This window comes from Sapajus apella, unplaced genomic scaffold (genome assembly GCF_009761245.1).
Source record: "Sapajus apella isolate SASKATOON/1434 unplaced genomic scaffold, GSC_monkey_1.0 scaffold114, whole genome shotgun sequence".
NCBI classification, from domain to species: Eukaryota; Metazoa; Chordata; class Mammalia; order Primates; family Cebidae; genus Sapajus; species Sapajus apella.
Window position 1 is genome coordinate 701,637 of NW_022437054.1, and position 17,125 is coordinate 718,761.

The following is a 17,125-nucleotide window of genomic DNA, read 5'->3' on the forward strand; positions in this document are numbered from 1 at the left end:
AAAGGGTCTACAAGGATACGTATCAAACCATTAGGGAATGGAGTGGAATTAGGGCCTAAAAGTTCGAGGTGACTTTTCCTTTTTTACTCAATATTCTTATTTATAAATAAAAATGTTTACAGTTTTTGTCATTTTGAGAAGACAAAAGCAAGTGACAAATAATTTACTATCATATGTTCAGTCTTCTGTTTAAAAAAGAGCAAGATGTATAAACCAATGAAGAGAATACACTAAAACCCAACCAGAGAATAAAAGAGCAATAATAAGAAAATTACATATTAAGAACAGCTACTGACACCTATAAAGAATCAAAGCAACTGACACAATAAATTTTATTGTTTCCATAATAATAGGCTCTGGACAAAGACAATGGAGACAATGACAACACATTTAAACTCCTATAACAAATTAATGTTACAAATTTCCAGTGGTTCAACATATTAAAATGCAAAATATATAAAGAAAAAAACAAGAAATATAAATATTCAGATTTCTGCAGTACAATGAAATGTCTTTTTTTTTAAAAAGTTTGTTGTAATTGTGTAATAATTCTGACAATAATTCAAAACACAAAATCACACCATTTCCCTAACTTCCCACGACCTGGATCTGGGGATTGCAATATCACAGAAATATGCAAAAATAAGTTTAGTGCTCAGAGATAAATAATTTTCCTTATTTCAATGCACCAGTGTGCAAAAATTTCAATTCAAAAAGCCCATCACTGCTATATGCAGATAAATAAAACAGATTTGACAACACTTCTATAATCAAACCCGACTAACATTATGCTAAAATTATGTGTGTGTGTGTGCACATGTGTGTGCATGTGTGTGTATGCAATGCATTTTAGAAGAAACATGTCTTGGTGAAAGTGAGTTTGAAAATAGTCACTGACACATTATGTACAAAACCTTTTATATAAAAAATTAAACTATTTTCAATGAAATTCCATGTTCACATTCTATCTGAAAACCGTAATTGAATCATAAATAGGTCTACTAATGGTTTCTCTCTGAAATCATGGCTAAGGCAGTTTTCTTTCCAAGGGTTTTCTTTTATATCCACTTGATGTCACTAATATTAATGTAGTCAAATATACAGATATAACCTGACATGCCTATGTGTTACTACCTGGAGCTCTGTTCACTGTTATAATCGGAGAATTTACAGTTGCTACAAAGAATATTTTTCTTTTTTAAAATATACTGGTTTCTGTATTCCAAATTAAGCACTTACTTAAGACATTAAGAGGCTGAGAAGCCACTCCATTTGGTGTCAATACCAATAGCCCTATAAGAAAGAACTCTGTATGGGAATATCTAGAAAAGTTCTCACTAAAGAACTTCAGTGCATCCTCGACCTGCATAGAATCCATTTGGCTAATAGCTCTTTGCCCCAGAACACCAGTCTGGAGTTCAAATATGCTCCTGAAAGTTCATCTCTGATAAGAAAAAAACAACTCACAGAAGCAATATAAGGACACACAGGATAATAAAATTGTTAAAATCTGTTTGATGAGTCTTAGAACATTCCACCTGGAGGAGCTGCTAAAGGTTAAGGTGGAAACAAAAACGGAAAAGACCAGGGGCAATAAAGTTGAGTTGGCCAAATATTTACACCAATAACCATTTCATAAGTCTTTAGGCAAACAACTGCAATGACCTGTCACCTCTAGCTCATCATTCTACAAGTACTGAGAATATGAAGCTTAAAACGTGAAAACTTGAATACCCTTAGAAAAAGGGAACAGTCTGAGGCAAAGTTACAGGCCTGTAAATAAATTTTTTATTTTATTTTTTGAGATGGAGTCTTCCTCTGTCACCCAGGCCAGAGTGCAATGGCACGATCTCGGTTCACTGCAACCTCCGCCTCCCAAGTTCACGCAATTCTCCTGCCTCAGCCCAAGTAGCTAGGTTTACAGGTGCATGCCACTACACCCAGCTAATTTTTGTGTTTTTAGTAGAGACGGGGTTTCACCACGTTAGTCAGGCTGGTCTCAAACTACTGACCTCAGGTGATCCACCCACCTCAGCCTCCCAAAATGCTGGGATTACAGGCATGAGCCACCACACCCGGCGTAAATATATATTTTATATGCACACACAACTGTGTGTATTATTCTGTGCATATTTACATCCATATTCACAAGATGCCCTGCAGTGTAATTCAAAAGGCCTTTATCAAGGAACAAACTGATTCTAGCATAGGCCCTAGAGTTCACACCATCTGTATAAGAAACAAATGTGCATGTATTCACGTAATGTAAACTTTATCAACAAAAACACTGCTATCAACACTAAGTTAAATAGTAAGTTTTAGGTTAACGGTTTCTAACCATTATCAATCAGTGACAAAATCAGAACATTTCTTACACTGAGAATCAAATTAAAAAGAAAACACAACTGGATTTTAAATTCACAGGAAAAAAGATGTTCAGTGTGGCAAACATGAAGAAAGTTCAAATTCCAGAGTAGGGAAAAATATCAAAACTTTATAAATCTCCTGGGATGCAATTTAATTACTGCATCATTAGAAAAATAGACTCATAGAATGAATGGTGCTGCTATGGATTCTCTCAGCACATCAACCCATGTTTATCTTTTTCCTCTTTTGTTTCCAGCTGGAGGTTTCTTCAACTGAAGGAGTTGTCCTCCTGTTCCAAAACCTGCAGAGGCAGGATTGGACACCCCAAAAGTCAAACCAGCTGATGCCGTGATGCCAGGATTGCTGAAGTTAAACCCAGATGTACTTGAGCTGCCAAAGCCTTATGTTTAGGGAAAAAAATATTCATATCAGAAGTTGAATTCCAAAAACAAATATAAAAAACAGGGAGGAGCAGTAAATTTCTATCTGAAAGAATACATAATCTATAAGAATAGCAAATATCTTAAAGCCCTAAATTTCTAACATAAAATTTTAACAGGAAAATAATTTAGCTAACAACTAAGTGGCACCTTGAAAGAAAGTTCAGTGATGCATGCCAAAAGAGAAACCTTAGCACAAATAACTAAAATCTATAGAAACTTCCAGTTGCCAGAAACTTTCCTGTTAATTAAATATGTCAAGGTGCCTTTCTCCTTAGCCCCACCAAAAACAACATTTTATCAACATGTAGAAGAGGGACATTCACACATCTGGACCTACCCTTGCAATTCCAAGTCTTCCAGGAAAGCCTCAACCAACAATGTTCAGGACAACAAATACACACAAAAGCAGCACTTACTGTTTTGATTTTATAAGAGCTTTTGCAAAATTAAGATCTAGTGCTACTACGGCCTAGTTAACTAATACAATATTTCAATTATAATCCTGACAACATGGAATCTTATTATCTTCCTCCAACTGGAACTGCTGATTTTAAACACTACTTATATTAAGTGGAATTTCCTTCAAATTCTGTAAATTTAAACACATCTTTCACAGTATTATATCATTATGTTAGATATAGTATTTGTCCCTAAGCACTGCACATTAAAACAAGACATATTTACCAATATAGAGTAAATGCAAAAGTAAATGGAATTTGGAATTTTTCATAAGAGTCAAAAATTATACCTATTTCAAAAATGAACAAGGAACTAAATTAATCATCACTTGTAAGACTGTGGTATTCTTAAAACCAGAGGGACTCTGGAATAGAAATCATTCTCCTGGATGAATAACGACAAAAAACTTGGTTAAACTTTCACACTGATGGGTTCCTTTTTGCAATAATGAAGAAAATTATTTAACCATGAAGTTAGTCACTAGGGTTCAAATGAATCTCTACTTAGTTAGAAGATATAATTACTTATCAAATCAAACTAAGAAGTCTTGTTAGAAACATTTTACAAACCTGGCCTTTAGTTTATGAGAGAGATAAAGCAAAATGATTAGTTAGGCTTGCACACTTCATCCAGGGAGTAAAAACTGAATCAGAGAGGGAACTTTTTAGGTTACTGGAAATAACAACACATACTTTTAAATTAAATAATTTGCACCTTTAAATTTGCCTGAAATCCAGGCAGAAACACACAAACCTGCACTAAGACTTCCTGAGGGTTTATTTGTTGTTCCAAATCCAAATGTGGAGGCCCCTGTGGTGCTGCATCCAAAACCAGAGCTAGTTCCAAATCCTAGTGGAAGGGTAATAGAGAAATATACAATGGCACATAAAACACAGGTTAAAGGATACGGACAAGTACAACCGAAAATCATCAGAGGTCTAATAGACACAGTGTTGAAAAACATGGCCTTATTAAGGAAATCTATTTACTCCTTTGCATGACACTTTTAGAAGAACCAGAGTCTCAAATAAAACATTTATGTCTGTTTAGACTAAGCTTGTGACCCATCAATAATTTTTAAAGAACAAGGCCATAAAAAAGAAAATATTAGTATTTTTCTCTTTTAAACGTGCTAAAAAATTTTACCCACCATTCAAGTACGATTTTAGCCAGTTATAAAACATTTCTACTTTAGGGGATTTCATTTCACAAAAAAAGGACTAAATACATTAATAAGCATGACATGCACAACAATGTGAATATTAAATACCACAAGGTTATTTTACTCTACTCTTTTCCAAAACATTTTTAGTTAACTAAGAATCTGTACGCTGAAAACTGCACAACTACACAGTCAAACACTTTAAATCTATTCAGTAACAGTAGACTCCTGCCATACTACCAGCCAATGTAACAGTGAAAAATTGGTGGTGAGATCATGCTTTTTCTCTTAGCAATACTATCTTCATAATTTAAAAAAAGGAAGTATTTTTCATCACACAAAGGTCATGATATTCTAAGTACTTGAAGACTAGTTTCTATTCTCCTAAGAGCTCGGTGCTCTACAAATAAAGTTCAAATTCTTTTTCGGTTACTTTGCAAAAGCTTATCTAAAATGTTGAGTGTGACAGTAACATTGCCTGTAACAGTAAGAAATGTGATGGCAAATTATGTAGATTATAGGAATTATGCTGTCTGCCATGATTCTAATAATTCCTAATTTGGAACAGAGTCTATATTAAACAACCATACTGGCTTATAGGTTTCCCATCCTGTATTTTAGTGGAAATAAGAGGAACTTATTCATTAAATTATAATGTGCCTGTGAAAATACAACCAACTTTCAGTTATCCATACCAAATTGTGAATGCATTTGTATTTAGTATGATGTTTTTGCAGAGGACTTACCTCACTAGAGTTAACTCATGAAAGTATTAAAATAAGCTAAATTGCTTATGTAAACAAGTATGTATATAGGCAAATCTGCCAAACGTGCTTAGAAATGGACATGAGTTGAGCTGTTCCATTCATAATAATTTCCCTAAGTACTCATTTTCAAAAAAAGAAGATTCTGATTAGGAGAATGTATATCATCCAGAAGTAGTTCAGACTCCAAACTAACATTAAGACGACTAATTTTAAGATTTTTAATTAAAATTATTAAAACTAAAGAATTCTCAAGTTCATGTGTCGGCATATTGCTTTGAAAACATGAACATACCTACCACTTAATTTTAATACTTTATATTTACTATTCACAGAAGATGGAACGATTCTTTAAGTTCTAAATCTAATATTAGAAAGCAACGGTTATGTTTAGAGAATCGTTTTTGCCAGATGGAACCTTAACTTCCAAAATAGCAACAGATCCTCTTAGAAATTTTTTGTTTTACAGGATAGTATCAATTCAAATATAGAATAGTTCAATGAAATATTAGAAAAGTTAAAGTGTACCTCCAAGGTTTGAAGAACCTAAGCCACTTGATTGCAAGCCAGTGCCAATACCTGAGCCGAATGGCGTTCCAAAACTAACTCCCAGAGATGGCTGTGGCCCTGGTATAAAAAAAAATGGGGGGGAAAAAACAAATTTGCCTTACTCTTTCAAGATTAAAGTTTCTTTATGAAATTTTTAAAAAATGAACAGTATTACTTTTAAGTGATTCCATTTGTTAAAACTTAGTTTTCAGGATGTCTCTCCAGTCTAACTTATCTACCCAAACTGATTTACCTATCTAAAAATTAAAAAAATATTTTAAAAAATTAACCTGTTCAGGACTAGACAATTAAAAGAGGCTTATCACAATGAAAGTAGTTTAACCTACTAAATAATTTGAAATCTTTAATGTACCATAAATTATTGTTCCTTTAGATTTACTTCTAGAATTATTTTAGATCTCCTCATTTGTTTTCTGATAAATCTAGTTGGTATCATCAGTAAGCGGTTTTTACTTTTTTTTTTTAAATCAAGCTCCTTAGAGTCAAGTCTCAATTGATCAAGAGAGACTAACACTAACATGGCAAAACTATCATGTTACTTCATAAGAGTCAGTACCCAAAAAACTAGGCATGATTTCTCATATGAAATATAAATGATATATACAATAAATAGATAAAAAAACAAGACAGTGTTTTATTTTATTAAATTTATTGTTCATCGTAAAGCAAATCAATTACACAGTAACATGACAATTCCAACTTGTTCACAAAAAGTGATAATTGAGTTCTATTCTTAAGCTCTGCTACATTACACCACTTATCACCTGATTAAATAAGATAATGAACATTTACAAAGGCACTGCTGTGTACCTTGACAGATTCAATACATTCAAGATTTCAATTCAGAAGTTTCTTTCCAACATTTTGGAAAATGTACTCAGAAGCAGAACGATTAGTCATCCTTTTCCCACTTGTTACTTTAAAGATTTTGGCTGAGTTTGTTTGGCAAGAATAGCATCAAACTTACTAGCCTCTCTTTTAAACTACTATTTTTTTTTTTTTTAACTAAGCAGAATACAAAAATCTAAAAATCTCTCATTTGGATAAATAATTTATGAAAATTATTCAATAAATTTCATAGTACAATCTTCAGTACTGTCTTTTGCAAGCACAGTGATCAGTGCATCTCAAAGTTGAGGGAACTGTCAAAGTAATATACACATTAAAATTTAAATTTTTAAAGAAATCAATGCCTTCAAGTTGTCCAATGAAGAATGAGGTTTGTGTATTAAAAAGGTAGTGTAAAATTATAAAGCATTTAAAGAAAAAAAACTGAGGAACTAACTACATTTTGCTACACTGGGACAGAAACTGGACTTTTTGAATAGCTTCTACCCAGAAAATAGTAATAGCAGCCAAAATTCTTATACTACAATTAAAAAAATAATTTAAAATCTTACATCCAGTTTGAGATCAATTTGAGACCTGCCTAGCAGCTCTTTTGTAAAATGTTACTATAGGAAAAAGAAACCAAGCATATTTTTATACTTTCTAATTCCTAACAAAAATAATACATAAAAAACACATGTCCAGTTTCTTTAACATTGAGAGACTTGCATGTCAAATGTTAATAGGAGGCACTGCTGGTGGAAGACCCTAAAGAATGCACACCACAGCCCTCAGCCTTGTAAGTCCTAAGAGTTACTCAAATAGCATGCTTTTTGTTGTGTGTGGGTCTACTGTTAAGAGCAACAGAACATAAGGTTTTTCTAATCATCAATATTCAGAATACAGGTAATCAAAAACTCATATCTAACGATGACAAGACTTTCCATTGCACATCAGATACATGATATTTTTAGTTTTGTACCTTCACACAAATTCTGAAGGCAACATCATTTATAAAACTCGTAGGCAAATGTATAACATTTTTTAATAGTAAAAACTCATGATAAATATCTCCCATGCCAAAGTATTAGCATATATTACACTCTGGCCACCATATATATTATTTTCACTATTAGAAAGCAGAGTCTAAACCCTTCAGGCAAAAGTTACGTAAACAATTCAAGAAGTCTGCTTTGAAATGTGAATAGTCATTCAATGAAAGGTTCTTTGTTCCATAAATAAAATTAAGTTAGTAGTGATATATATCAATGACTGCCTAAAGTGAAATCTTCATGTAGAGTAACATTTTACAAAAGTCACCATATAATATATTCACACACAACAAAACCAGGTTTAGCACTGTAATTCATATTTTCCAGAATAAATTCTACTTTCTTAAAAGTAAAACTGCATTAACAGAAAAAAGACTAAAGTGCTAAAAATATTTTATAATTTTCCATGATCACTCAAAATGCCTAATGTAATTAGTATGGTTATTTCTAAGTCACATTTTAAAATAATTTTTCTTTAAAAAACCTAAAATGCCTTTTCCCCAGCTTGAAAAATTTTACTCTCACTAATTTAACGGGGAATGTTCCTTTGGTTATTAAATACAACAAAATCACAAAACAAGAAACTAAGATGAAATACTTAAAGTTTCCTATTTAACACTACACCTTAAATGTCCAAACCTATACTAAGCTAAAAAGTAGGAATTTTTAACAAAACGTCTTGGCTCTCCTTAAAACAGCAGCTAAGTCACATAAGAAAAGTCTTACTATGTAAACATCAAAAACTCTTAAAAGTGTCAAAACACAACAGCAAAACTCAATCCCAGGTACATTGCTTAAAAACCTATCCTAAATTAAAATTATACTGAAAAGCCTAATGTAAAGTCTTCAGTTTTTCAGGAGGCTTGGAAAGCACTTATAAACAAGTGTCAAGTTCGGCCAACATGAAACTACATTATCCGCGTGTTGATGCTCATGATTTCATACACAAATAGCCTGCTGGATTTTCATCAATTTTCTGCAGACTTCAGAAGAAATAACCATAAAATTACACATGCCTGAGCCCTAGTTTATAGATTTTTTTCATTAAAAAAGAATTGAAGAAGGACAAAGAAGTTATTTAAGTCTATTCTTCCTCTTGGAGAAAGACACAGAAGCCACCTTCAGAAGGCAGCAGTCTAAAAAGCTATTTGCTCTGTGCCCATATTCATGTTAATAAAAAAATCCATAAGCAAATAAAAGCAAAACCCCTCTGATAACTCAAATCTTGTATATATCAACAATGATGTATAAAAACAATGCATAAGCTCAAACTACCTTCATCTAGATGGGTCTAAAATTTGTTATTGGCACTTAAAAAAAATGATTTCACAAAAGTCACAGGGCATAAGGAATAACTTACTAGTACAAAACACCATTCAATAAATAGGGACATTTCTAAATGTATCTAGCAGAGCTCATAAATCTCACATCATGGTGACATAACTAAAATAACTAAAATTTTGACTGGGAAGGCCTAGGAGACCTTTAGAGAAACAAAAGGAAAAAGAAAAGATAATGTAAAATTGTTATCACTATTGTTTAGCTTCTCAGTTCTAAGAATTCATACAATTCAAAGTGAAAACACTGTAAGGTTGTTTAGGTTAATAAATTATAATTTCTGCCATCTGATTAGAAAGCCCTTATATGGACTTCAAAATTTCAGGGAAGACTGAAAGCAGTCGATTTCCCCAAAGCCTGGCAAAAGACAAAAGTAAAGCCTATGAGCAAAAGGCTCCACAAGATTACTCCAAATTAAGCTAACATTCTCAACCACCACAGAGGGCAAAGACGAAATCTATATTGTCCACCTTTGTATTCCCGACCCAGCACATAGTAGGCACTCATTTAGAGAATGAACACACATCTCCATATGTCCACGAGCTCAAAATGCATAAATGAAAACCTACGAATTTCTCAAGCTAATACTGTCTAGTTACACACACACACAGACACACACACACACACACACACACCTCTTTGACAGGAGGTTTTGCTTCAAGTTTAGGAATTTATCATAGAATATATTCACTTACAACATAACTTTTTATATAACTGACACTTCTCAAGTTTTATTTATTAGAATGGAAATTCACTACGCTTAAAGAACACTTAACCAAATCTACACTTACCTACTTTAGGATTAATACTGGCTCTAAAAAGTAAACTAGTACTATGTTTGATGTGATTAACTGGTTAAATAATCATGAGAGCTGATGGTCATAATTTTGGGATTGATTCATTTAAAGAAGAAATCATCAATCCTCAAATGAATCAATCCCATAATGACTTTTTCCCTCCATAACTTGAGAATGCAATCCTACACTCCAGCCAGCTAGAGAGCTACCAGACAGCGCTCATGCAAGCCACTATTCACAAGGGTTCAGTCACGAATATGGAGGATTTGGTTTATGCCAAATCTATCATCAACCCTTTACTTATGGCAAGTCAGTTCTGTCATCTCCAAATGTGAAGAACAATTTTTTAAACTGCCAACAGTGAAAACCAGAGAATGCTTCCCTAATATAGGCAGTCTGAATGCAATCTAAATATGTATTTTTAAACTTTTTTGTATGATAATTTACTACTGGACTATATGGAACTCTCAGAAAGACACATGCTAATGAATAATAAGTATTACTAAAAAATTACAAATGATTAAAGAAAAAAAGTCAATATCCATTAAGACTATTTTTCCATGTAAAACTTCAAACCTGACAAAAGGGATGGCAGGATTGAGATAATTAATAACCTCCAAAAGACACAGGGCCAAATAAAACACTGTAGAATGACCACAAAAATGTTTCTCTAATTAAATGTGTAACTAAATCGAGAAATAAAACCTGCTTTCTATGTTACCAATTATTTGCATCTGTTCAACTTCCCAGTTGCTCCTTAATGTGCAATCTGCATCTCAAAACATCCTTCTCCTGTGCTTAATGTGCAATTCACATCTCAAAACATCTTTCTTCCTGCTTTTGCTGCTGTTCTGTTCACCTTGAAAAGGTACAATTCTAGCACATGTATCTTCTTCAAAATTTGGTTTAGAGGGCCTGTATTCCATTTACAGTCAACATACATAGAAACAACCCTACTGATCTTCAACATACCTTCAGTCAATAAAAGCGTACTTCATCCTGAATGTGGGTACTTTATAATCACTATGTATGAGGAAAATGAGAATGCACCATCTATCAGTAACATATATGAAAAATTCAACATATGGATGGATGATCTCTGACTTTAAAACAATAAATGGTACAATCATGATTTTAGAATCTAATGTTATTCTTAAATGTAATTCACTAGTGGAACACCATGTTCTAAAGGGTATTCATAGCAATACAGCAAATAACATTAATTCACAATATTAAATATCTAATTGATGTATAATTATTGCTAAGACTACCCTGCTTTTTTTATCAGGTATGTTTATAATTGTGTCCATCACAATTTTAGATTGTATTAGAACAGCTACTCATAGAAATTTCTTCAGTGCTCACACAAATGGAAGACTTATAAAAACGCACATAAATGTTCTGCATTGCAACAGTAAGAAGCTATAACTTGAATGCATTCAGACCTGTAGCAGGCTGTTGCTGCTGTGTAAGTGTTGCAGCCATGGCAACGGCTGCTGCATTTGGCATGGTGCTGAAAGGGGTGGGTCCAGTAGTAACTCTGGGTGTGTTCTGCCACTTCTTGGCTTCTGCTCGTCTTGCTTCAAACACATCAACGGCATCTCCCAAGAACATTTTCCTGTAGCCAAGGTACTGTTCTTTCAGAACCTAAAAGAATGGAAATCAAACAAACAAAAAAGCTAAATGAAGTTCCACACTGACTACAGTAATATCTGGATGGATATAAACATGATAAGTTACCAAAGATACTGCCAATATTATACATTCCATCTAAACTGCAAATTAGAGTGCTAGCAATGCACTTTGGTGTAGTATGTGACGAGTTCAAAAGTTCTACTGCTCCCTTGAATAGTTTACTCCCTATCTTTGACACATCTTTACAATATGCTTCCTAAAATATTGTCTTTGGGAGGCCTTGTTTAAAATAAATCAGCTCAGCTTTTAGACAAGCAGAGTAATATTTAAATTAATACTCCATCAATGTGCAGGTGGGTGGACTTAAAATAATTAAAAAATAAATATTCCAGTTTTTCAAGAAACTTTCCCCTCAAATATCTAACCTTTACATAGCCTTTAGAACAGTTAAAAAAAAAGAAAAGAAAAAAGTCAGCACTACATACACATATATATATATATATATACACACACACACATATGTATATATATATATATACAATGTATTTAAAATTATATATATATGTGTGTGTGTGTATATATATATATATATATATATATACACATAATTTTAAATACATTGTTTTGAAGGCCTGGGTAACACATGCTAAAATAAGATGTCACACCTCAGCAGAGTGCTTGGAGGGTATAATGAGGGCTTCTACTTTATCCCTATTATGTGACCATTGTACAATGAGACTGATTCATGTAAAAGTTATGAACTCAACCACCCGCCTCAAAGAAAAAATGAGTTTATAATTCCAGAGTAAGAAAAATTTGCAAGTTCATAAAGTGAGCTGCTTCTACCCAATGCAGCATCTGCCTTAAGGCCATTAACAGCAACAATTCTGTTTCACTTTAGAATTATTTAGCGTTTTCATTGAAGATTTAGCCTAATTTAGATACTTTTTTTTTTTTTACCACTTTTTGAGGAGATCTAGAATTTTCATATTTCTTACATCTCTTAGCAGAAATTAGCAAGTATTAGGTTCTGATTACAAGCACAGCATTTAAAAATTGTATTGTTTATAGTATTTAAAAGCTATCATCACTCTTTTTGTGTGGATGTCAGTGTTCGATATTCCAGTTCCAAATTTTGCTACATTTATGATGTATTAAAAAGGGGAGCCTGCGAAGAACTGGAAATTGGGGAAGTGCCAGAATCAAGACATACGATGTAAGAAAAACAAACATTACTGATCCCCAAATCCACCCTTCCTTTTCCTGGGCAAGCATCAGTATCCTATAAATTTTAGTTCTACTTCAGATAATGAAAAATAATGACCCACCTTAAAAACTTAAGACCAATTAGTTAAAAGAAACAGGCTGGCCACGGTGGCTCCCACCTATAATCGCAGCCCTTTGGAAGGGCTACACAGGAGGACTCCTTGAGGCCAGGAGTTAAGATCAGCCTGGGCAACATACCAAGTTCTCCTCTCTGCAAAAGCTAAAAATTAGCTAAGTGTGGTGGTGCATGCCTATAGTCCTAGCTACTCTAGAGGCTGAGGCTGAGGTGGGAGGACTGCATGGGCCCAGGAGACTGAGACTGCAATGAGTCATAATTACACCACTGCACTCTAGCACGGATGACAGAGCAAGCCCTTGTCTCAAAAACAAAACAAAACGAAATAATAAAACAAACAAAAACCTTGACATCAGCCATGATTTATAAAATAAATTGCTAAAACTTCCAAATGTGTTAATGTTCCTAAGACCTGGCTGGATAAGATAGTTTACGCCTGTTTCAACAGATTATCTAATGAAAAACAAAATGAACAAAAAATATGCCTTGTGAGACTTTGATAAGAAATAAAGAGGCCTAGAGCTTAGTTTGCTCACTAAACTAAGCTAAAAATAATGGCAGCATACCAAATCTGATAATAAAATATTCTTTGGTTCTTGAGAATATCCTTTTGTTCTTGGGTTCTTAAAGAGGAGGTCAAAATTTCACATCTAAATTCATTTGACATGATCTGGGGCAGTTTTACGTGGTCTCAGTCTCACTGTTTCATGGTCATATTACCGAAAAGGATATATTTTCCAAACCAGAGAAGAGAAAGTGCTGTTTTGTTTTTTTTTTTAAAGTACGTATTTACACATGGCATTTGCTCTAAAATACTTCAAGAGGGAAAAAAGCATCTCCTGTGGAGCATTGATAAAACAAGTTCGGCGGGTTTTGATAATGATTGAAGTTAGGTAATCATTCCTGGGCATTCATTGTAATGACACCCTACTTTCGTGTGTATTTGAAAGATTTCCTAATAAAAATTAAGAAAAAAATTCTGCACAATGGACTTCAAAGTGCCATACATTAATTTTTTAATTAAAAAATTAAAGTAACAATTATTTTAGACTAATAAAATTTTCAAAAAAATCTGATAAAATTCCTCCTTTAGAACAAAATTAAAAATTTGGGTTAGTTTTAAATCTCCTGAAGCAAAAGGTCTAAATGCACTACCATTTCAAAAATGGTGTAATTTAAATGGTTAACTTAAAAAAAATTATGTTACTATGCATCAGATCAAAATAAACATGAAAATATTGATAATCTCAATTAAACTCTTCTACACAGTTGATAATTTATCTAGACTCAGGTTTAGCTGCTTGAATTTTAAAGGTTTTTTTGAACCACATATACTCTAAGAAAGAATTTAATTACATTTGCTCAGTTAGTTACAAAAGATGTACTTACATTTAACATTTCACTTAAATTTTTAAAACTCACATTTTAAATTTTAAGAGTAACATTATATTATATGAGAGTCAGAATGTTCAGGCTGGGTGCAGTGGCTCACACCTGTAATCCCAGCACTTTGGGAGGTCAAGGCCAGCGGAGTGCCTGAGCTTAGTAGTTCAAGACCAGCCTGTGCAACATGGCAAAACCCTGTCTCTACTAAACATACAAAAAATTAGCCAGGTGTGGTGACACACGCCTGTAGTCCCAGCTACTCAGGAGGCTGAGGCATGAGAATCACTTGAACCCGGGAGGCAGAGGTTGCAGTGAGCTGAGATCATGCCAGCATGGGCGACAGAGCAAGACTCTGTCTCAAAAAAAAAAAAAGAAAGAGAGAGAGAGTCAAAATATTCAATGATAAATCATTTTATTTACATTATTTAATAAACACAAACTGTTCCCCGTATTTATTTAGAAGGGAGAAATGTTATAAGCAAGTTTTAAATGCAGTAGCCAATAAACACTTAAAGCACACATAAAATTAAGGTAGTACAAAATGATTTTGCTACTAAGAATGCTCATTTTCTGTAGTGCTATTTATAGTGGTAAAGAGATAGAAACCACTTAAATATCCAATAGACAATAGGTCAAACAATGTACAAACATAAAACGAACTTCTACGTTAACTACTAAAAATGATATTCAGGAAATATGTGTATTAACATAGAAAGTTATTCACAATACACTGCTAAAAAAAAGCTGTAATAACAGGCTGTACAGGGTACTTGGATATTTTTTAAAAGAACAGATATTGCCAATTGTTATGTCTGAATATGTTATAGATTACAATAGTTTTCATCTTTTCACTTATATGTAATTTTAGCTATTTCTGTACCAAGCATGGACACGTTTGTCCCAAGATGAACAAATACTTGGGTATAGATATCCAGGTAGATAAATGGGCAATGAAAACTTACCTTTACATTTTCATGAATAGACTGAAGTTGTGCTGCTAAAGCTACAAATGTTTGATAAATTTTCTGCATAGCCATTGACAAATCTATAAAAGAAAATTACATTATCACCCAAATATACATACATACATACATACATACATATATATATATATGATAGCACAATTTAATTTTTCTATTTGAGTCCAATTTTTGGCATAGTTAACATGTAAAAGAAAAAAACTTTATCAATGTTCTCATGGCCAGAGAACATATAGAGTAGTAGACTAAGAAAGGAATGTCTTCAGCAGTAATCTGGGCGGAGGAAGGCCCTAAGATTTCTGTCCTTGCTACCACAGTAACAATTCATATAATAAAGCATATTATATTTACATGGAATAAAGGACTAATAAATGACTTTTAAGGAAATTTTCTTAAAGCGGCTACCAGTAGTTATCCAGAATACCTATTATATAACCACAGTTTAATCTATCTCCTACAAAAAAAGTTCAAAAAAATTACCACAGTAAGCATGTTACCTTGAGGGGTTATATGTGAATTATTTGCTTGAGTGGCAAGATGGTTTTCTAGTTCTTCAATCTGTTGTCTGTATTGCTGAAGCTGTACCTCAAATTGCTGAACCAAGATTCTGAAGTAGCTTTAAAAAACATTTAAAAAGTCAGATCAAATTTGTTTTTAAATTTGGAGTGACAAATCCAAATTAAGGAATATTCTGCAATAGCTTAGTCTTCAGAAATATCACAGTTATCCAAGGAAAAGAAGGACTGAATAACTGCGATTGGAAGAGATTAAGGAGAAATTACAAATGCAATGTGAATCCCAAATAAGATGCTGAAACAGAAGTACATTAGTGGAAAAACTGGTTGAATTTCAGTAAACTTAGTAGTTTAGTTAATAATATTTTAACAATTTTAGTTTCCTGTTCTTGGTACTTATACTATAGTTATATAACATGTTAACATTAGGGGAAGCAGAGGAAATGATAAAAATAATTTCTCTGTACTGCTATTTTGCAAATTTTCTGTAAAGTCAAAATAAATATAAAATAAAGTAGAAAAGTCTATCAACCAGATTTCAGAACTAAGAATATATAGTTATTTTATCAATGAAATTTATAATCTGAGAACATTATAGTATACTACAGAAAGCACACATAATTACTGCTACTCTTCTAATAAATTTACCCAGAGTGCCAGATAGATAAAAAGAGGTCTTGAATAGTATACAAAGGAATCTGAATGATTTTTAGTTTAAAAAAAAAAAGGGCAACCATGAAAGCTTTTTGCAAAATTGTCTCTGATGGCAGTATTCGGAACAAAACAGGGGGATAAAATAGTAGATGAAATCCAGTGAGGAAGCACATCCCATGTGAATCTGAATAAGAGGAATATCGTGGTCATTATGAATTTCCTGATTTTGAGAAATGTTAAATATGAGAATATCCTTATTTTTAAGAAATATTCACTGAAGTACTTTAGTATATAGTGAACATTATTTCTGCAAATAACCCAAACTGTTTGGGGGAGAAATGTATATATACACATAGAGTGTAAGGAATAAAAATATGGTAAAAATGTTAATATGTAGGAAATCAGAATGAAAGGCATACAGGAAGTTTTGGTTATTTTCTGACTAAAATTATAATAAAAAACTAAAAGAATAAAATAAGTAGGGGCCAGGTGTTGTGGCCCACATCTGTAATCCCACCACTTTAGGAGGCCAAGGCAGGAGTTGCCACTTTAGCCTAGCAGTCTGTGACAGATCAAGCAACACTGAGAAATGGCATCTCTACAAATTTACTAATTAATTAATACTGAGGGACCAGGAATCAAACAGGCCTCCATCATTCAACTCACTTTTGCATACCTTAGTCTCTTTATTGCTAAAACTGGAACAATAGCTACAGAGGTCTTATGAAATATGAAGAGGTAAAGCATATATACTCCTAAGCACACTACATGGCAAATAGTAATCATATGGCAAACATTAGTTACCATTATGCTTATCAACATGAAAGGACATA

At 33.0% G+C, this 17,125-nt stretch overlaps 1 protein-coding gene across 2 annotated transcripts in view; it reads right to left on the bottom strand.

Moving 5' to 3' along the window:
- Window positions 1-303: 303 nt before the first annotated feature.
- The window catches only part of NUP58 (nucleoporin 58), a 40,473-nt gene continuing 23,651 nt past the window's right edge, over window positions 304-17,125 (bottom strand). Inside the window, exons 11-16 of one of the 2 annotated variants that reach the window (XM_032260058.1) lie at window positions 15,621-15,739; window positions 15,106-15,188; window positions 11,226-11,427; window positions 5,724-5,822; window positions 4,023-4,118; window positions 304-2,767 (exon numbers count right to left, since the gene is read on the bottom strand). In XM_032260058.1, coding sequence (XP_032115949.1) covers window positions 2,598-2,767; window positions 4,023-4,118; window positions 5,724-5,822; window positions 11,226-11,427; window positions 15,106-15,188; window positions 15,621-15,739 — 769 coding nt within the window. In that variant the 3' untranslated portion in view covers window positions 304-2,597. The remainder of the gene's footprint in view (window positions 2,768-4,022; window positions 4,119-5,723; window positions 5,823-11,225; window positions 11,428-15,105; window positions 15,189-15,620; window positions 15,740-17,125) is intronic. The other variant, XM_032260059.1, reaches the window with a different exon arrangement.